At 47.3% G+C, this 22,620-nt stretch overlaps 1 protein-coding gene across 4 annotated transcripts in view; it reads left to right on the forward strand.

Annotated features, from left to right (window-relative positions):
* ZFAND3 (zinc finger AN1-type containing 3) overlaps positions 1-22,620 on the forward strand; it is a 281,926-nt gene that overhangs the window by 180,721 nt on the left and 78,585 nt on the right. For 2 of the 4 annotated variants that reach the window (XM_025186351.2, XM_025186352.2), the window contains exons 4-5: positions 6,494-6,523; positions 19,393-19,572. In XM_025186351.2, the coding sequence (XP_025042136.1) occupies positions 6,494-6,523; positions 19,393-19,572 (210 nt within the window). The remainder of the gene's footprint in view (positions 1-6,493; positions 6,524-19,392; positions 19,573-22,620) is intronic. The other 2 variants (XM_006126534.4, XM_006126535.4) reach the window with 1 other exon arrangement.

Raw genomic sequence — 22,620 nt, forward strand, 5'->3', positions numbered from 1 at the left:
CAATATTATTAACTGCCTCTATACCTGGGCTTCCACTTCTTCACTTAAGTGGGACCAGACCTTTTAGTACACTTTACATGATCTTTTTCAGCTTCAGTTTTCTTTTTAGTTTCATAGACCACTGTTTTTCTTTTCAGACCAGACGTTATTCTCCTTTGTTGACGTTTGCACTTGGAAATACTTGTAGATAATTAACATATCACCTCCTAGTTATTGCTTAATCAAGAGTTAGGCCTGGTCTATAGTAGAAAATAAGGTTAATTTAAATACATCAGTCAGGAGTGTGAAAAATCTACTCCCATGAGCAGCAGCATTAAGCTAACTTAATACCCCACATAGGCAATGCTAGGTCAATAGAAGAATTCTTCTGTCAACCTTTATAATACATCTTGGGAAGGTGGATTACCTGTGCTGATGGGATAATCTCTCCTGTTGTTGGTAAATGTATCAGATATACTGAAGAATTACAGCAGCACAGCTGTGCTACTGTAGCATTTTAAGTGTGGATATATACCCTTAGTTCTTTTTCTCCTTCCTCATGAATTGTTTCCTGTCAGCTTCAGAATCACTTTTGTTCCTGCTTCCTTCAGTTTCGCAGGTTTACTATATTACTCGAACTGTGTTTTATATTGCCTTTTAACGCTAAGTGAAAATGACCTAGTGGGAATAGTGCATCATGGATATTTCACTGTGGTAAAGCTGTCCTTGGTGTATATAAACACTCATTATATTTGAAAATGTTAAATTAAGTGAAGTGTTTCCTGTTGCCATATTTAAGGCACAGTAATGGTGAAGTTCTATTGTACAGTTATTAACACCAGAGTTACGATCTGACCAGTCAACCACGCACCTCATTTGGAACTGGAAGTACAAAATCAGGCAGCATCAGACTCAAAACCAAAGCAAATACTGTGTTAAACGTAACAGTACTGTGTTAAATGTAAACTACTTTTTAAAAAGAGAACACAAAATTTTTCTTCTGCATAGTAAAATTGCAAAGCTGTATTAAGTCAAAGCTCAGTTCTTTTTAAAGTTTTCAATCAGAATATTTTTGTTATGAATATTTCAGAGTTACGAACAGCCTTCATTCCCTAGGCATTCGAAACTTGGAGGTTCCTAATGTACATGAGTTACAATTCAGTTAGAATACATTGGGTTCTTTCACTTTGGGTTGATTGACACAGCCATTCCCCTGCTGCAGGTTCAGGACTTGTGGCTTCTTATAGCTAAGAAAGAGTCAAGAATCCTGCAGGATAAATTACCCTAATTCAACCATTAGGGATATACTGGTAGATAATATTTATGCTTTTTTGTGTTTACATATATAATGTTAATGGTTAACAATGTAACCACGTAATTTCTGTCTATGCTGTATTCATCTCTTTGAAGTGTATAGCAAATCACCAGTAAACAGTAGAAAGCAATTACCTTATGTTCATCTGTATAACTAATTACTGATGGTCTATTGTTCTATTATTAACCTAAAAACTGTAAAGAGAAGTCTGGAACTTTATAAAAGGCCATTGGGTCCTGATCCCTTGTATCTCTGATCTGCTTGATGATTTGTCTGGGAAAGCTTTGTCGTGAGATACGAGGTCTCCAGCCCTGCTTGGATGCACCTTGAAATATAAACATTGGAGTATACAGGCAGTCCCCGGGTTACGTACAAGATAGGGACTGTAGGTTTGTTCTTAAGTTGAATCTGTATGTAAGTCGGAACTGGCGTCAGCCGCTGCTGAAACTGATGAGTTTCAACCGCTGCTGAATCTGGATGCCAGTTCTGACTTACATACAGATTCAACTTAAGAAACGTAGGCGTCCCCAAGTCAGCTGCTGCTGAAACTGATCAGCGGCTGATTCCAGGAAGCTTGGGGCACAGCAACTCTGCCTCGGGCTTCCTGTAGTCAGCCGCTGGTCAGTTTCAGCAGCGGCTGACTTGGGGACGCCTGGGGCAGAGCAGCTGGGATGCTGCTGGGTTGCTCCAGTAGCGGCTCCTCCGCGCTACTGGACCAACCCAGCAGCATCCCAGCTGCTCTGCCCCATGCGTCCTGATTCAGCCACTGCTGAAACTGACCAGCAGCGGCTGAATCAGGACGCCTGGGGCAGAGCAGGTGGGGTGCTGCCGGGTTGGTCCGGAGTGGCGCTGTGGTACCAACCCGGCAGCCCCCAGCTGCTCTACCCCAGGGGTGGGCAAGAAAACCCTGGTCTGCTGGGGGGGGGGGGGCACTAGCTGCACCACTCTCCCCCCCCCCCCCCCCCAGCAGACCAGGGGGACAGGAGCAAAGCCTTGGAGCACGCCCGCAGCGGGACAGCCCGGGCGCGCTTGGGCTGTCCCCCTGCGGGCGTGCTCAGCGGCTTTGCTCCTGTCCCTCTGGTCTGCTGGGGGGGTCCAGCAAAGCCGCTGGACCCCCCCCCCCCCCAGCAGACCAGGGACACCAGATCAAAGCCGCCGCCTGGGAGGCTTTGCTCGTTTGCTGGGAGCAAAGCCGCCCAGGCGGCGGCTTTGCTCGGGTGTCCCTGGTCTGCTGGGGGGGTCCAGCGGCTTTGCTGGACACCCCCAGCAGACCAGGGGGACAGGAGCAAAGCCGCCCAGGCAGCGGGACTCCCGCCCCCTGGGCGGCTTTGCTCGGGTGTCCCTGGTGTGCTGGGGGGGTCCAGCGGCTTTGCTGGACCCCCCCCCCCCCCCCAGCAGACCAGGGAGACCGGGAGAAGCTTTTCTCGCCCCGGAGGACATGGGTGGCGACCCGCCGCCCGTGAGCTCAGGGGCGAGAAAAGCCGCGTTTGTAAGTGCAGATCCGACATAAGTCGGATCCGCGTAAGTCTGGGACTGCCTGTAACGTATAGACTTATTCTGTTAAGAATTCTTTGCATTTACAACACCCATCATTTGTACTGTGAATCTGATCTCAGAGTCTGTATGTATATTCTTTAAAAAAAAAAAAAAAAAAAAAAAAAAAAAAAAGTTTAGTTAATAAGAATTGCTATAAGCACGTATTTCAGATATTATCTGAAATAGTCATTGACCTGGGTTGGGTGTCAGGATGGAGGCCTAATACTGGGCTGCTGGCTTGGTAAATCTATGTACCAGAATAACCATCAGCTTTGGGGATTGGCTCCCCCATTCTTTGCAGTTTCTCCCAAACTGAGTAATCTCAGTAGGCTCCTGTGGGACTCTGGTCACAGAAATCCATATATTACAACTGCATTATAAAAAGAACCCCTTTGTTATTAGTTTCACCAAGAGAGCCAGCCATTAAATAGCTGACTTTGTACATTTTTAGTTTTCCAATAAGACATATTTTTACAGTGGCGTACAGCACTTTTCCACTGTGCATGCTGTGTAATGGAGTAAGTGTGAATGCTGACTGTGTAAGACAAGGTGTTCTATATCAGGGAATATGGGAAATGCCAATTGTCAAGGTAATAGCTTCAATAAATTAATGCATTTTGTGAGTCAGAATAAATATGCTTCCTTGTCATCCTTTGCCAGTTTTATAGGATAAAAGTTTTTTAACAGCATTGTCAACATGCAGGCACACCAGTTTAAAAAGTGACACAGCCTTTATGAAATGCTAGATTTACTTACGTGCATTTGTCTGACTTTTACTGGTGAATGGCAAAAATGACACAGTAAGTTACTTTTCATCGCTGACAGTCCTAGTGGTGTGTCTGTTTTGTGAGATAGTTACTGTCAGTGAATACTTCTGCAGGTGCTAGGGAAATTACTTTTCCATCACCCACATTGTACAGCTACTGTGGAGATAATGGGAGCATGGGGTGCAGTGGAAATGACATTGTTTTCAGAACAACTATATTGGAAGCCGGGCTAATAAAGTTCCTATAGATACTTCTGCTCAGTTATGAATACATCCAGGTATCATCTTTGTTTTTCAAATATTTACCTTTGGAATTATTAGTTACTTAGACTTTAGATAGAAACAACTTTCCTGATCGCATTGTGCAACCTATGTTCTTGTTGGCTTCTGTTCAGTAGTTATTCTAATATATGGCTGTACTTTCCTATTAGCTGAATATACTAAAATCAGGGCATCCTATTAATCAAGCAGGGATTTCCTGAGCTAGAATATCTATCTCGCCAGACTGTGTAGGGAGTAAAATAGCCACAAGGGAGAAGACTTGATATTTTTATTCATATGCAAGTTTCTCTTGCGAGAAGGAAGATGAAAGTTACCTAAAAGCACAAGTGTCATCAGATTTAATACTGAGGGGGAAAATTAATATATTCTATGTTGTGTCTTCCATATTAGCATAAACGTTTAAATATAATCTTTGCAAGCAACTTTCTATACCATTTAACCTAGATTTCTGGTCATCCAAGAAATAGGTTGAAAACAAGTGCTTCCAGGATAACTTGTACCTTTGATTTTACTGTGATATAGTCCCACTGTCTGCTGATCACCTTCACTTTTCGTTTGTAGCATTGCTTGTTTCTTAAAGCTGCTTTGTCTCCTTTTTCTGGTGTTTAAATAGAAAAAAATGAAATGTGAAAACCTAGGTTTAACATGCAAATTACTGTAGTATCTAAGTCAAGTTAGTATTGCCGCTACCTTGTATTAGAACATGTTGGGCAATAATTTTAGATGGGGAGCCACTTCACTAATTTTTGAAGTGGCCCCGGGCTGTCCCAGAAGAGATGCGGCCAGGACATTTTCATGCTCCCTCTCCCTCAGGCCCTGGAGAGCGGAAGCATGTGAAGTCTTTGCTCTCTCCCCCCATTCCCGGGCAGCAGGGGAGTAGCAGGGTGTCTGTGGGAAAGGTCCACGCACTTAGCAGGCCAGATCCGACCCGTGGAGGCCCCTTTGCTCACCCCTGCATTAGAAGGAAATATAACAACAATGGGAGAGCAAGCAGGCTTAAAATAAACAAACACTAATGTGAAGCCTACATGGTGGAAAGATCCTTTCAGTTAGTGAATGGAAGTTCTGCATCAGATGCTCTTGTATTATAAGAAGTTGCATAGTACAGGAAAGCAGGCAGATCGTTTGCTGAAAGCTTTTAGACCCAGGTATAGTGAGCCAGTTTATATGTGCAATAATATCACGTTAGTATGTTGCATTAGGAAAATAAGATTCCTCATTTACTCTGTCTGGCCATGCTCTGGCAAGGGAATTTGCTTGCCCAGGCTTTCAAGGCCCTATGTACCCTTCCTCCCTGTTCACATCTTTGACTTTTCCTTTTATATCCTTCCTGCCCTCTCTGCTCTGTTAACAATGCCAGCCTTTAGTTTAACACCCTCCTAATAACTCTGTGAGCGAATTAAGACTATAAAGGTGTTTTTAAAAATGAACATTTACTCAGTGTCTATAGAGTTTCCACAGGCTTTCCATTGCCACCTCACTCCTTGCTTTAGGGGTTTTTTTTCACTTGTTGCCTATATATGAGAGAACCTCTATTGTATGTGCTGCTGTGTTGCACCAAAACATTCTGATAATTACAATTCTCAGCTTACTCTCTTTCTAAATTTGTTTCATCCACCTATTGCCTCTTACTGTTACAGTCAGCTGCTTGAGAAACTATTTTTAATTACATGTTTGTACAGCCCCTAGCATAGTGGGGCCCTGATCCTGTAATACAAATAATTATCTAAATTCTACATTATAGCCCTCTCAGGGCAGGCTCCTTGTCTGTTTACCTGTAAACTGCTGCGCACATCCATTTGTGTCCTTTTCCTAGTATAAACATACTTGTAATCCCATGTCAAGCCCAGTTGACTTTCCAGGATCAGAGCCTGTGATTGTATTTAAAATGTATATTTAGGGTACATAAGAGGAAGCATTTTATGATGGAACCTAGCTGCTTATCCTAAATGCAGTCAAATATGAAAGGCACTTGATATGTTTTTAATATGCTGTGAAGCAGCAAAGATAAATAGTTTATGATGATATTTAATTAACTTGGAGTAATACCTTGACTAATCTGAGGTAGGAGTATAAACTGTTTTTCCAGGCCCTTGAAGAAGGAAAAAAAGTGAAATACTGTAACTTAAAATAAACAATGCGTGGTAGCAATTTTAATGTCATAATATTCATATTCTTTTTCAGACTACTTTCAACATATGCATTATTTTAGATATGAAACCATTTTCTGATTTGACTAGAATAAGGAAAAAGTCTCTTGTGCATGTTATTGTGGTGATAATAAATTGTTAGACATTTGCTGTAATGCTACCACATTAATTTATGCTCTGTAAAAGAACAAGATACTTTTGCAGGGAAAACTGTGTGGTCTGCACAATAAATGCTGCGTAAGAAACAAATGTTCTCCAAATAGCTTTTTTGCTAGTTAACACCTCAAAGCTGAAGGTGTACTAGGAATGAAAAATCAAAAGACAGTATAACTTCAGCAATTAACCAAATTAATTACATATATGACTTTTGGTTAGGAACTTTACTTGACTGATTCAGATATTAAGTATTTCTGCACAGTATTTCTAAAGCAACGGAACAATTCATATTAAATCTCTCCCTTACAGAGCTTGAGGACCAAATGGAGAAGTTGGAAGGTACACTATTTTTTTAATCTTAACTCCAGACACTGAGATTAAACAGATAGGATTACACTGGTTTGGTAGTCCTTAAAATCATGGAGATTGTGTGTGGTGCCTCTCATCTGGAGGACTGAAACCCAAAGGCATGCTGAAAACATCCCCCTCCCCCCCCCCGACAGATGCTTCCCCCCTACCTTGGTGCCTCTGATTGTGACGCCCCCACGCCGCCCCGCGGCGTTTGCCCAGAGGGCTCGCTATGGTCCTTGAGTCTCGAGCTCCCTCGGCTAGTCTTTTCCGTGCTTTCGTCTTCGGTTTCCCCCCCGCAACAACGCAGGAGGGGAAGGGGGGCCCGGGCCCGCCCACTCTCACGGGCCCCAGCCCAGGGCCCTAAGGGTTCTGGTCCAAGTGACCCGAACCCGGCTGACGGGGTTCGACCCCTTAACTCGCCAGCCCACCAGTCATCCCTGACTCTGCCCTGGGCTGCTTCCTTCCCCTCGTGCTCCCGAGCTCACCAGTTCGCCGCCGTCAGGGGTACCCGCGAGCCTGGGGGTAGTCCGCTGTCTCGGCGTTGCTCCCCTGTCCGGTGTGGGGCTGTGCGGCGGGGTGCGGAGCCGCGCTGAGCTGCTCTGCGCCGCTCTCCACGGCGCTGTCCTCCGCCCGCGGTCGGCGGCCCCCCCTCCCCTTGGGGCTGCGGTCCCATTTTAAAGTTGGCGCCGGGGGCGCGGCCCCGGCGTCCTGCGCCGCCCCCGCCCTCCGCGCCGGGGCGTCTGTCCGTTGCCAGGGCAACGGGGCCTAGGCTCCGGCGCGCCCGGATGACGTCCTCCGGGGCGTCGGAGGCCAACGCGTTCCTCGCCGCCGCCGAACACCGCGGGCAGCGGCGGGGGGCGCTCCGCCTCCCGCTGTACAGGGCGGCCGGTGCGGGGCTCTCCGCCGAGGGCGGGGCTGTCCCGTCACACACCTCCCCCTTTAACTGCCCTCCCTCTTCTTCCGAGTCTGCCTCGTACCTTCTCGAAAAGAAGTCCGCATTTTGATGCTGCGCGCCAGGTCGGTGGGCCACGTCAAAGGCGTATGGCTGGAGGGCCAGGTACCACCGCATCAGGCGCGGGTTCGCGTCCTTCATAGTTTGTATCCACCGGAGTGGGGCGTGGTCCGTGACCACCTTGAACCGTCCCCCTAAAAGATAGTATCTTAACATGTCTAAGGCCCACTTTACCGCAAGGGCCTCCTTCTCAATGGTCGAGTAGCGACGCTCCCGTGGGAAGAGCTTGCGACTGATGTACACCACCGGGTGTTCTTCCTCTCCTTCACCCTGCGAGAGGACCGCCCCGATCCCCGTCTCGGAGGCGTCTGTTAGGACCGTAAAGGGGAGGTTAAAGTCAGGTTGGGCCAATACGGGGTCGCGACTTAAACTTTCCTTTAACCTCTGAAAGGCTACCTCGCACTCGGTCGACCAGCCCACCTTCTGGGGCATCGCGGCCCGAGTTAAGTCCGTTAGCGGCGCTGCTATCGTCGCGAAGTTTGGGATAAAACGCCGATAGTATCCGGCTAACCCGAGAAACTGGCGCACCTGTTTCTTTGTTTTGGGTGGGGGGTAGCTCTTCAAGGCTTCAACTTTTTCTACCACGGGACGTATTTGACCCCTTCCCACTACATACCCCAGATAGACTACCTCCTTTTCCCCGAAGCGGCACTTTCGTGGGTTCGCCGTCAGCCCGGCTTCCCGCAGAGCCTGTAGCACGGCCCCTACGTGTTGGAGGTGTTCGCCCCATGTCTGGCTGTACACGACGATGTCGTCGATGTAGGCGGCCGCCCATCTTCCCTGTTCTCTCAGTACCCGGTCCATAAGGCGCTGAAACGTCGCGGCGGCGCCATGTAGCCCGAAGGGCATTCGTGTAAAATGGTAAAGCCCAAATGGGGTCGAGAAGGCCGTCTTCTCTCGGGAGGTCGGCGTCAGGGGAATCTGCCAGTATCCTCGGGTCAAATCCAAAGTGGACAGGTACCGGGCGCCTCCGAGCCGGTCTAGCAGTTCATCGACCCGTGGCATGGGGTAGGCATCGAAGCGCGACTGCGCATTGACTTTACGGAAGTCGATGCAGAATCGTAGTGATCCGTCGGGCTTCGGGACGAGCACTATAGGGCTGCGCCATTCGCTGAAGGATTCCTCCACGACTCCCCACTGGAGCATCTTCTGCACCTCCCCTCGCACCGTCTCCCACATCCGCCGGGGCACGGGCCGTACTCGTTCGCACACCGTCTTCCGGGGTTCCGTCTCTATGTGGTGGTGGATGAGGGTGGTTTGCCCCGGCTCGGCCGTCAGGACATCCCCGAAGGTCCGTAGCAGCTCCTCCAGGTCATTCCTCTGGGCCTCGGTTAGGTCGGTTCCTGTGGGGAAGGCCTGGGGCGGGGTTGCCCCGTCGAGGTCCCCGGGTCCTAACTCCGGGTCGGGGGGCACTGGGTTGATCCAGAAGGCCTCCCGTTGCTTCCAGGCTTTCAAGAGATTAATATGGTAAATGCGTGTGTCATTCTTCCTCCCTGACACTTTAACCTCATAATCGACGTCCCCTACACGCCTCAGGATCTCGAAGGGCCCTTGCCACTTGGCCAACAACTTCGAGCCGGGGGTCGGCAACAGCACCAGGACCCGTTGGCCCGGGTCGAACACCCGCAACTGAGCTCCCTGGTTATAGTACCGGGCTTGCTTGGCTTGGGCTTGCTCCAGGTTCTCTTTCGCGAACTCCCCTAGCCTGTGCAGCTTTTCCCGGAGGTTCAGGACATACTGTACCGACCCCTGCACTCGGGTCCCCTGTTCCTCCCAATTCTCACGAATAATGTCTAGTATCCCCCGCGGGTGTCGGCCGAACAATAGTTCAAACGGGGAAAATCCTGTAGAGGATTGGGGCACCTCCCGTATCGCGAACAGAAGCGCTGGCAACAACGCGTCCCAATCCCGGGGCTCCTGCCCTACAAACTTCCTTAGCATCTCCTTTAGCGTTCTATTAAAACGTTCTACTAACCCGTCTGTTTGGGGGTGGTAGATGGCCGTTTTCAGCCGCTCGATCCGCAACAACTTACACAACTCGTTCATCAGTCTCGAGGTGAAGTTAGTCCCTTGGTCGGTTAGAATCTGCTCCGGCAGCCCCACTCGGGCAAAAATCTTCACGAGTTCCGCAGCAAGGGTGCTGGCGTGCACGTTTCTAAGCGGGATGGCCTCCGGATATCGTGTTGCATAGTCTAATAGCACCAAAATATACTGGTGCCCGGTTTTGGATTTATCCAACGGGCCGACTATATCCATGGCGACCCTCGCGAAGGGCACTCCCACCACGGGCAACGGCACCAGGGGGGCTTTGGGTACCCCCTTCGGCCTAACCTTTTGGCACTCGGGGCAGGAGCCACAAAAGTCCTGTACTTCGCGGAAGATGCCCGGCCAATAGAACCGCCGAATGATACGCTGCACAGTCTTTTCTGCCCCCAGGTGCCCGGCCCAGGGGTTAGCGTGGGCTAGCTCCATGAGGCGTTGTCGGTACCTTTTTGGCACCAGCAACTGCTCGACCCCTGAATCGCCCCCCTGCCCTCCGTCCACCCGGTACAACCGATCGTGTCGTACCTCAAAGTAGGGGCTGGTCGGCCTGTCGGCCTGGGGAGCGTCCTCGTCCTGCGGCTCCCGGGCGGCACTCCATGCATGTCGGAGTGACGGATCTTCCCGCTGTTCCTGTATAAAGTCACCATCCACTAGCTCCAGTATTCGCGGTCCTTCTGCCTCGCCCTCTCGTGGGCCGGGGCGGGGGTCCCCAATCATACCCTCCTCTCTCTGGGGAGGCCCTCGTTCCCGCCATGCGTTCAGGGCCCGGCGGAAGCCCCGCCAATCCCGTCCTAGGAGCGCGGGGTACACTAGCCTAGGGGCGACCACCACGTAGCACCACTCTTGGCGGTCCCCATCCGATATCTGGGCCCACGCAGTAGCGTATTGGTGGGAATCGCCGTGTACGCACTGCACCCAGACCGGCGGGCCCCGTGGTCCTCCCTCCGGGAGTAGATCGGCTCTTATAATCGTCTGGCTGCAGCCAGAGTCCACAAGGGCTACCACCGTCTTACCCCCTATCCCTACGGTCCTTAATATCCTACCTTGCCCGTCGCTGGCCTCAGGTTCGGCCCCCGCCAAGGCCTGGGCGTAGGAGCAGTCCATATAGGGGCAGTCCCGGATGAAGTGCCCCTCTTGGCCACAGCGGAAGCAGGTCCCACGGGCCGGAGGTGGGGTGCCCGGCCTCTGACGCCGGGGGGGTTCAGGCCGGGGTTGCGGTGCCTCCCGTGGCCCCTCCTCGCCCCGCGCTGGCCTCACTGCGGCGGCCCATCTCCGCGGCCCGTCCCTCTCTGGGCTCCTTCTCCTTTGGACTCCTCGTCCGATGTCGAGACGCGGTGAGGGGGTGGCTTTCCGCCCGCGGTCGCGCCCGTCGGCCCGTTCGGCGGCCTCATAGTCTGTCATCAACTCCACGGCTTCCTGGAGGGTGGAGGGATGGTGTCTGCGGACCCATCGCTGTCCGCCGGCGGGGAGGATGTTGACGAATTGTTCCAGGACGACTTGTTCTGCCACCTGGGGCCCCGTGTGTTGCTCGGGCTCCAGCCAGCGCCATGCGGCCTCTCTTAGCTTCTGGGCCATGGCCCGGGGGCGAACCTCGGCGCTGTAGGGTTCACCCCGGAACTTCTGTCGGTGCGTCTCAGGCGTGATCCCCATTTGGTCGAGTATGGCCTCCTTCAATCGGTAGTAATGTAGGGCCTCGCGGTCACTTAAACCCCTATATGCTAACTGAGCCGGGCCCGTTAGGTATGGGGCCAGTATTGTAGCCCAGTGGGATTCTGGCCACCGGGCTACCGTCGCCACCCTCTCAAAGGTGGCGAGGTATGCCTCAGGATCGTCAGCCGGCCCCATCTTAGTTAGCCGTATGGGCAGGCGTACCACCTCCCCCTCTCCGGCTGGCCCCTCCTCTTCGGGGCACGTTGGACTCAGGGGGGTCACCATTGCCGGTGGATATCGTCTCATCCACTCTTCCTGTTGCGCCTTCATTTGCTCGGCTACCTCCCGGATCAGTTGTTTTTGCTGCTCTTGTTGCTGGGTGGTGAGCTGCTGGATTAAGGCTGACTGCTGCTGTTGGCTTTGCCTTTGGGTCTCCTTGACCCACTCCATGAATTGCGCCGGATCCATGGCGTGTCCCGGTGCAGTTCTCACTCCCCTTTTTCCGAAAAACACCACAAAACACCCCCCTGTTAGTGCTCCCTAAACCTTCTCACACCCCCTTTCCCCTCCTAGGGGGGGGGCTGGGTTCGTGAGTAGGTGTGTGTTTTTTTTTTTTTTTTTTTTTTTTTTTTTTTTTATAATCGCCCCTTACATCCGGGGTAGGATCCCCACTATGCCCACATTCTCCACCATCTGTGACGCCCCCACGCCGCCCCGCGGCGTTTGCCCAGAGGGCTCGCTATGGTCCTTGAGTCTCGAGCTCCCTCGGCTAGTCTTTTCCGTGCTTTCGTCTTCGGTTTCCCCCCCGCAACAACGCAGGAGGGGAAGGGGGGCCCGGGCCCGCCCACTCTCACGGGCCCCAGCCCAGGGCCCTAAGGGTTCTGGTCCAAGTGACCCGAACCCGGCTGACGGGGTTCGACCCCTTAACTCGCCAGCCCACCAGTCATCCCTGACTCTGCCCTGGGCTGCTTCCTTCCCCTCGTGCTCCCGAGCTCACCAGTTCGCCGCCGTCAGGGGTACCCGCGAGCCTGGGGGTAGTCCGCTGTCTCGGCGTTGCTCCCCTGTCCGGTGTGGGGCTGTGCGGCGGGGTGCGGAGCCGCGCTGAGCTGCTCTGCGCCGCTCTCCACGGCGCTGTCCTCCGCCCGCGGTCGGCGGCCCCCCCTCCCCTTGGGGCTGCGGTCCCATTTTAAAGTTGGCGCCGGGGGCGCGGCCCCGGCGTCCTGCGCCGCCCCCGCCCTCCGCGCCGGGGCGTCTGTCCGTTGCCAGGGCAACGGGGCCTAGGCTCCGGCGCGCCCGGATGACGTCCTCCGGGGCGTCGGAGGCCAACGCGTTCCTCGCCGCCGCCGAACACCGCGGGCAGCGGCGGGGGGCGCTCCGCCTCCCGCTGTACAGGGCGGCCGGTGCGGGGCTCTCCGCCGAGGGCGGGGCTGTCCCGTCACACTGATACAGAGGTAGCAAGAGGGGCGGGGAGGAAATGCATGTAGTCAACAAGAATAACAGATAAGTGTAGGCTTGTTGGTTAATCATATAGTCGATTACACGTTGATATCCCTACTTTAGCCATCTATCTTTGATAATTTCCTTTTACTCCTTCAGGTAGAAAGTCTTTAGTTTTTGTTTTGTTTTCCTCTCCTCCTCACCCCCAACAAAAGACAGCAAGTGTGCAAATTGAAACTGGTGCCAATAGAATTCTACTCTTTAAAGTGTATTCCGTGGGAAGGAGGGCCAGTGCACAAAATCTTACTGATAGGGAAAGAGACCATACTACAGAACAATCAATAGGTAGACTGTGGGCCTAATCTGGAGTGCCAGGTGCTTCTGAGCAGGCCATAAAATCTATTTATTTACTTACTATAATCATTATTTGTGAGGTTTTCTCTTGAGTTTGGACCCTGACTATACCTTGATCAAGAAATTTGGACTCTGCCAAAAGAATAATTGGTTACTTCTGACTTAGTATCTTTCTTGTGTACCTCTAAGTATTATTTGAAACTCATGGAATTATACCTATAGAAAGTTACAAAATAACATTTCAATATAGGACACAGAAAAGTAATTTATCAGTATAATAAGTTGGATTTTTAGTCATTCATTATTTCACCTGTACTCACTGTTGCTTTCTCTATGCTGAAAAATGAATGGGGAGTGAAGAAAAGTCTTCTGTATTCAAACCATTTTCATTTAAATAAAGTTTTTAAAATGGTAACAGACTACTTAATTCTCAGTAGCTCTTATTCTGATGGTCTTGTTGAAGCTATTGAGCAAGCGTAACATTGGAGAGAATCTTACTGAAATTTTAATTAAGACTAAAAATGCTTTCAGAATTGGCAGGATCCAGCTAACAGTTTTGCTTGCAGCTTGTGCTCAATATTTCTGAAATTACTGCCAGGTTTTGGGATGTAGGAGTGAGATTGAGGTGATCCATAAATTAACTCAAGCTCTTACTCAAAGAAATATATATATATATAGAATATACATACAACAAGGCTAATTCAGTTTGTCAGTAATATTTGTATCTGCACAATTTAAAAGTTGGAACACTATATTTAATATGAAATATTTCAAAATTTAAAATATATGTATTGCTTGCATCAGTATTAAAAATACAAAGTGTATGAAAGAATGGTTCCTGCATTGTAGCTTAAGCTATCTTTTATTACCAATACCATTTTCGGTAATTAGTTGTAGTTACATGTACTGAAGCTGTGTTCTGTTATTGATTAGTTGTTGGTTGTATCTCTTGATTTCTGTCCAAACTACAGTTGTTCAACCATGTTAAGTAATGTAATGCCCTTGTGCTGTTAGAGCTTTACTAATATATTTTGTTTGCTAATATGCAAGTTTTATTCTGACACTGTGAGTTCTTAATGTCAACAATGGTCTGGGACTCTTACATTTGAAAGATTGATTCTGAAATAGTAAACTAACATTTTCAGAACACTAAGACACTTCAATGAGGCATAATGGACACACTTTAAAAAAGTCGCTACTTTAAAAAAGTTATTTTTTTGAGTGCTGTCCTCTCTTTTTAGTAAAGAGCAGAATCTTGGAAAAGGGTGTAATTTAAGGGCTCCTCTATTACCATTTTATAGGAACCAGCAATTAAAAAGTGAAACTTGGATATGGTAGCATAATGAGTCCATAGAAAGAGTAGCAGGTTTTCAGCTCCATGTTCAGTCTTCCAAACTATACTTTTACCATGCCACTGTTATTACTAGAATAAGAAATGTAGATGACATCAGGGAGTTCTGCTGTTAGATATTTATTATAACTTTTTTAAGATAAGAAAACTCATTTGAATGCTAAGGCATCTAGGAAAGATACCCCAGGAAAATGAAGTCATGTAGCAACTTGTTTACATTGTTCTAGCAGAACCCAGGAACTATTAACTTGCTGTAGAAGAGCATATGACCAAAAACTTGTATGATCTATTTAAAAGCTCAGAGCTCCATATGGAGCCTCTGCTTCTTTGATCAACCAAACACTGCAAAAAAGACTCAGGGGGGTTGCTCTGTTAGTCTGTATCTGCAAAAACAAATTAGGACTGAATAAGGACTTAGAATGTTTATCTCACTACAAAGGAAATTTTCCCTCCCTTGGTATTCACACCTCCTGCTGGGAGTGAGCCACATCCTCCCTGACTGAATTTGATAACTCCATTCTTTTGCTATGCTAGTGTAATGTATGCTATAGACTACATGCATTTCCCTCCCACACCTCATCCACTAGATTTTTTTTTAGCAGGCTGTCCAGGAGCCCAGCTCAGTCCCAGCTTGGGCTAGGTCCGAGACCTACCTCTGCTGGAACTCTGCATTTAAAATGTATTAAGAGCCAGGCAGGCAGCCTGGCTCAGTTCCAACTGAGCACAGGGGTTGCTGCCAACCCGCGCTGCTGCAAGGCTACAGGCAGCTGGTCCGCATGGGGAGCTGGTTTTTAAACCGGCTCCCCTCACGAACCAGCTCCTATGTGGCACCCCATGCTACTGCCTCTGATACAGAGGCAGCAGCGCGGATTGGCATGGGGCTCCTCAGCAGTGGGGACAGATTGCACTGGCTGCCAGCCCCACCCCCTGGGAACCATAGAATAGTCGAGTAACCGATAAGAATTCTGACTAGTTAATTAACCAATATTTAACATCCGTGTGTGCGTGTGTGTGTGTGTAATCCCAACATCTGTGATTTCCAGTCCATAATATAAGTGGTTTTTACTCACGAAAACTTACGCCCAAGTAAATCTGTCAACCTACCATAAGGTGCCATGGGACACCTCGTTACTTCAAAAAAGCTAATTGCAAAATCTGTTTGATTCAGATTAAACTAATATTGTATGCACCGAACTACTTAACATGTGGAAATCCCAGTTTCTATTGTAGACCACTTGCATATTCTATACATTGAATTCTGTACATTTTGGAGATGTTTTAGATAGTCCTAGTCTGTCATCTTGAGGACCCATAAAACCTATTGCTGGAAGTTTTTCAGTTGAATTTGTGTTCCAAAGCTAACAAGGTTTATTCGGAAGAACTAAAATATCTTTCGATTGATTCAGAGTAGCAGTTTCCATATTTTTCCCCGATTCTTTTTGTCTGATTTTACTTTATTAAAAAAAAAAAAAAAAATCCTGCTCAGTTACCACACAAAGCCGATCAAGTGTGAGTTCTTTGTGAGATAATTGGTTTGCCAAATCTATGAGAGAGTCTAATGAATAAAGAATACAGTTGTGAATGTAGGACATCTTTGGGCCACAATGGCTAAAAGTGTATCCTTGTTATGTAGACTCTGCTACAGTCTGCTAGTTTTTCAGTACTAAGCTTCTGGAGAATGACATTGGTGAACAATGAATTGTTGTCAGCCTTTTGTGCCTAGCTTCAGACAGGAGAGCTTTATCAGTAGGTACAAGGACCATATTTTCCAAACCAAAAATCAGGATATATGATTTGACAAAGGATTTTTTTCTGATTTGTGAGCAGGCAGGGGGTGCAGGGTGTCAGCAGGGCTGTGAGTGAGAGGGCTGGGTGTGCAGTGTCTCGGTGGAGGCAGTGAGTGAGCAGGCTGGGGGTGAGGGGTGTTGGCAAGGTGGTGAGTGAATGGGACATTGCTGCTAGCAAGTGGGATAGGGATGTAGGACGGGTGACGAGGGCAGGGTCTGGAAGGGAGTTTAGCAGCAGGAGACAGTGTGGGGTGGGGGTATGAGAGGGAGTTTGGGGGTGGGGGTGGGTTGGGGGAGTAACACAGAAAAGGTGAGAGGGTGAGAAAGCAGCCAAATAGCTAGTTGGGGGAGGGAGGCAAAGAAGTGGGGAGTAAAGAAAAGTGCAGCTTCTGCAAAGTAAAATTGTATCCCCCCTCACATCTTCCCTCTGCTCTAGCCTCGCTCCCCTCAGCCCCATGACCTCCCAACCTAATCCCCTGCATCGCCCCATGACCCTCAGTGCAACCCCTGCTTCCTCCCATCCAGCCCCTGCATCTTCCTTCAACCCTCCCCCCGCCCTTGTCAACACATCCCTGTGCCCCCAGCGCACTCACTGCCGGGGCAGCAGCACTGGGGCGAAAGGTGAGGGCAGGGCAGCAGAGTTTATTCCCTGCACAGACCAGCCCTTTACCTAAAGGCTGAAGCTCCAGGGCTGGGGCAGGCAGAGCGTGGGGCTGGGGTAGGCTGGCTCCTGCCCATTTGGGCGGGAAGGGGCTCTCCAACCCCACATGAGAACCAGCCCAGAATGCCAGGTATGCTGGCCGCCCCAGCCCTGGCTCTGTGGAACAGGCTCAGGCCTGTTCCCTCCCAAGCAAGAACCCTCTGGGGGGGGGGAGGGTGTTAACCACTTAGCTCCTGGAAGCTGCATGCCCAGCCCGGGGAGGGGCAGTCTCAGGGATGCGTGTGGGCCTTTCTCACAGCCCCCCCTCCACCTTCCAGCAGGAAGCCAGAGCTAGTGCTCCAGCCTGAAGCTGCATGGCTGAGGCTAGAGCCGCAGCACAAGCTGCCAGCTGCACCGGGGGAGGGGAGGGAGGAATGGAGCTGAGCTCCCTCGCTTCATGCCACAGGAAAGCAGCTTGCGTGCCGTGGGTTGCCAATCCCTGATTTATGGGGACAGTGTGACAGAATATTTTAAATCAGGACTGTCCTAGAAAATCCAGGATGTATGGTTGACATATCAGTAGGGTGTTAAAATGAGTAGCCTTTTAGAGGGGAGGGGTGATTTGCTTGAGTGTGCATTCTGAAGGAAGAAATAAATAACTTTGGGAGAGGTAGTATAGCACCAGTTAGCTATATTGTCATTAGGGGTCTGTCATTACATTAATTATGCAGGTTAATTTACTAGTTTTAAAATTCACCTGTAAATTTTACCTACTTTGGAGAGGGAAAATAAATCAGCTGAGAATGTTTTGATTTGTGGGATGTTAATCAATTTTTTATTTTCTGTTGGATCTCCACACTGACTTTTTAAATGGGTTTTGCTGCTGACTAATGGTGTAGCTATGGAGTGTAACCATTATATATTTTGTTCCACTGCCCAAGGGTTGTAGATACTTCCATTTCTAAGATGTATACAATACTTTTGTGGAGCACATTCCTTACAACTCTGTCACAAAACACCGTTTATCTAATCTCTGCTCTGTCGTTGCATTTGCAGGTAGGGAGCATTTATGTACACTGAGTGCCCAACACTCCCTAGCAAAGGGTCAGATTGATAACCAGCCAGGAGTTCAAGGGCCATATGCAAACTGAGTGAAATGTGGTTGCTAGCAGTTTGCATTGGGCCAAGGCATTCCCAGGGTTTCAAAACCCATCCAACAACTGCTATCCCTGCCAGTGTCTCAAAACTGTGCTGTTGCAACAGCTGTCTTTTTGTTTGAACTGCTTCTTGCCAGCCAAGCTTGGCCAAAAGGTAAAGTGGGACAGTTATGGATGATTGCAAAGATCTGAGAAGTAGTACAGAGGATGGAGGATTACTCAGTGTTTGAGAAACAGCAGCAGTGTGAAAGGAAAATTGAAGGTTTTAGGAGTTAAATTCCCTCACTTAAGTGATGTCCAGGTACATTAAGGACTATGGAGGTGTGCACTACAGAGTACACTGAAGTGTTGCTCTTTAACTGCCCTCTGAAGATGCTGCTGACACAAACCAAACAGTATCCAGCTCACATTAACATAATCGTCTTTCAAACAGGACTATGCTAACGGAGGCTAGGGACCTTTTCATTCTTGCTAGCAGTGTCAGCAAAGGGCAGTTAAAGCACAACACTGTGGTGTGGTCGAAAGTCTTGTGCTTGTAGTCTGCATTGTGCTGCACTGTAGAAGTAGCCCGAGACATCAGGAATGGTGTTTAAATACCAGGCTAGCTAAAATATTCACAGAAAGTAATATAGGGGCAACTTCCATTTCCTACAGTTAGGCTTCTTGACTCTGGCTTACCAGATCTAAAATTTCCCATAGTTGCTGCCACCAGTCCAGCTCCGTTAGTGGAACCAAATGGTGGGGAGCTCTGGTGTAGACAAAGCACCAGACATCCCACACAGGCACTTTACTCGTCTCGTATTTCGTAGGTCTTCTCAGGACACGGTCACACCATCCTGTGCTTACAGTGCTGGCAGACAACCAGAAGCCCTGTCGTTTCTAAAACTCCCATCATTGCTATCCTGGAACTTTACAGGACACGACAATTAGAAACATTTTGCACAAATCTATTATGTAAATATTTTTATAGTTGGATGGGATAACCCAAGGAGCCTCTTCCATTTCTTATCTCCTCAGATGTATGTACCTCTTTTCTCTGCACTTCGTTTTAAACATTTATATAACAACATGTAAAGTGTTTGACTGTCAAACACTCAAACAAACTTTGGATGCTCTATTAGACCAAGATCCTTAGAGCAAGGACTGTGTCTTTGTATAGTGCTAAGCTTTCTGTTAATACATGTTAATAACAAGGAAATTCTAAAGTGAAGTTTCACATCTGGGGATAAATAAAAAACTTAAGGCTACATCAGCATTTCATTCCACAGCATATGCACAGAATCAGTTGGCGTGATGTTAATCCTGCCCATGTACTTGTTGCATTCTGGACTGTTTTTTCGTTTTTCTCTATTCTGCTGCTTCAAGCATAAAATTAAATGAGTAGCCTTCATACTTCATTCCACTTTCTCGATCTTGTTTTTGATAGATTTCCAAAAGAAGCAGCCAGATGATGACTCCACCCCTAGCACAAGCAACAGCCAATCAGACTTGTTCTCTGGAGAAATAAACAGTGACAACAGCAATACCTCTTTAACTACGCAGACTGTTAACTCCAACCAGCAACTTTCGACAGAATTGAATGTAACTTCACTGAGTAAAGAGGAATGTAAGTGTGTGAGCCCTGAGAAGGGAAAAACAGAGGAAACCTAAATATCTATTCTCTTCTCAGTGCCATTTGTAACTAACTCTCACTAGAAAGATTTGCCCTCTCTCTTTCGGGGAGGAAGAGGGTTGGAACATAATCATGAAACTCAAACAGTTAGGGTTAATAAAAAAATTAACAAACAAAATAGGGGCCACCATGATTTTAGAAAATATTTTTATACTGATCTACAAGCTATTTGAACTTAAGTAATGCTGATCTTGATTGACTCTAAGGGAATTTGATCCGTGCTATGAAATTCTTCCCCTGTATTACTACAGGTAAACTATTGTATAGAGTGGAAACCAGAATCTGATTTATTTTATCCATATATCATTATTTTTAAAACTTTTTAAAATGGTTATCCACAGTATTACCTATAATGTAGGGTTAATTGGACTGGTGATAAATCTCTCACAGAACATACTGTGGGGTGATCTTAGACTCCATTTCCTTGTTCATATTTCTCTGTGTACAGAAATCTTATGGTTCAGAATTGTGTGTAAATGCAGAGGTAAAGTGCTCAGATTTGGCATGCTCAAACTCTGGACTAATGTCTGCCGCCTTACTTTCAAGAAAATTTATTCTAAATTTATATACAGGTTAATTCTGTGTATAATATATCGAGTTAAAAATTTACAACATGTTACCCTTGTCAATAATTCTTGATTCATAGTTTCATTTTCTTCAGACTAAAGTCTAACTTTCTGAATGGCGGGCTATGGAAAGAATCTCTTGCTTTTAATACTCTTGTATTTAATGACTGGGAGATACACAAATACATTCCAAGGAGAACATATTTATATCCACATCTTTTTTTAGCAGGGGAGCTTCTGGAGATGCCAGTGTTTTTAAATACTTTGAGTTCTTATTTATAGTAGTTGCCTCAAAGTGCCAGGACTGAAGGAGCTTTGATACATGGCCTTTCTTGGGTTTCATTTTTAGTCTGAGTGGTTTGAACAAGGCTGTAGGTTTCTGTGTGGATTGGTCCAGTAAAAGATATTACCTCACTCACCTTGTGTCTCTCATATCCTGGGACCAACAACATACAAGGATGTGATTAAGACAGTTCATTTATAATAATTGTAACATACATTTTTAATTAATATTAGATTGTATTATGCTAGGAGTGCAATATTTGTATGCCTTGCCAGCGCGATGGCAGGCAGTATTGGGCACCTTTTATTAATTAAACTCCAAGGCACTCTGTTATCAGTTGCTGTAATAAGAGTTAATTTGCAATGTGACTGTTGTTGTCTCTCCTTCACACACACAGTTGCTGGCGGCCACCATCCCATCACTTCCCTCCGTCCAGCGCCTCTCCCTGGAAAAACCTGTGGGGTGCTGCAAAAGCAGTTCTTACTGCACCTTTCCTAGAGAATTCAACAGCCTATTGGGCCTTCACAGGTCTGGGGCCTTCAATCCCCTGCTTACTCATAACCCAAGATCTACCATTTGGTGATACAGGGCACCTCTTCTATGCTGCTGGGCCAGGTTTTGTGAAAATGTTTTCATTGAGTTTTGAGTTGCATTACAAGGAATGTGTGTGGGTGTGGAGAGGGGAGGGAATGAAAGGAATAAAAATTGTTCCATCACTAATTGCAATGCACTCATCTATGGATGCTCCAAGGTGACCGATATTAGGCAATACAGCCCATAGAGCATTTGAAAATATTTCCTATTAAAAATGCTTTACACCTTCCTGCTGGGATGGCTTTTTAAATGAAAAACAGTGGTGAGATTTATTTACAGTTCCAGCTAGCTATCTCTTCTGCTCCCCTCTCCCCCCTCTCTAATGAAGCTCAGACTAATGTCATTTATCAGGGATAATTATACAACAGATGGAGCTTTTCTGATGGATAATGGCCTCATAGTAGAAGGTTCTTTCCCACTAATGAAGAATACCCAAACTTCAAATCTTTTTTTTTATTATTATTTTAATTTAAAGGTGTCTTTTTCTGCGCATTACTTACATATTTTGTAGCTCGTTCTATAAAGCATACACCTCTCTCATTACAGCCGTGTGGGAGAAGATTGATCTTTTTCAGTACTGTATGATGATGTACAGCTGCATGCTGTACTGAACAGAACTGAAGTAATTCACCAGGAATCAATGTCTGGGATCATTAAGCTAATCCCTATCAAAGTGTGGAAAGACTGGTGTGCTCAGAGGTATTTTCTTTCAGGAGCTGCTCAGGCCGCAGTGTGTCTGCCCTCTCTTTTCATGCCTTCTAAATCAGTCCCCTATCCAGGCATTTGCCAGGGTTGTTGAGTTGGCAGGATAAACAGATTTAACAAAATGCCAGCAAGTCGTTCAGCTAATTAACAAGTCTGTTCATCAGGTTATAACAAGGAAAGAGAACCACACATCTTTTATGATATAATTCATACTCTGTGTGAAGGGAAGGGTGTTTTTTTGGTTTTGTTTTTTGTTTGTTTTTCTCTTTAAGGGGAGACTTTTTAACTTCTAAATATTCAGTGAATGGTCTAGGAAGTTCCTACGGTTAGGTTTTGCAGGAGTTCAGTTTGTGACAATATTTAAATATGATCTCTTGCTTTTTTTAAAAACTTTGATTGCTTTTCCTGTGAGAATGACATGTAATTTCTAGAGCATCTTGTATACAGAGCCACATTCTACAGCTTTCCATCGGTTGCCACATCAAAGTCTGAACAGCTACCTGGCCATTGGAGGGATTGTTCTGGGTTTGGCCAGTTTGCTGATAAAGAACTGACTTAAGAGAATTATGACAGAGTTACAGACTGAATTCATTAGGACACCCAGAACAAAAGCTGTGTAACTAATTTTTTCATTTATGTTTTGGGTCCATGAAGCACTACATTTTCTTTATGAACTGCAATTACAACTTTGGGAAATAAAGTTTTAAAATATTTTTCATATGTGTTACTGAAGCTGCAGTTTTCTCTCTGACATCTTGAGAGTGGTCAACACACAGTTTTTATAGTGATTTACCTACACTGGTCTAGAAACTTAGTCAATTTACTGAAATAGGC

This window comes from Pelodiscus sinensis, chromosome 3 (assembly GCF_049634645.1).
Source record: "Pelodiscus sinensis isolate JC-2024 chromosome 3, ASM4963464v1, whole genome shotgun sequence".
Classification (NCBI taxonomy): Eukaryota; Metazoa; Chordata; order Testudines; family Trionychidae; genus Pelodiscus; species Pelodiscus sinensis.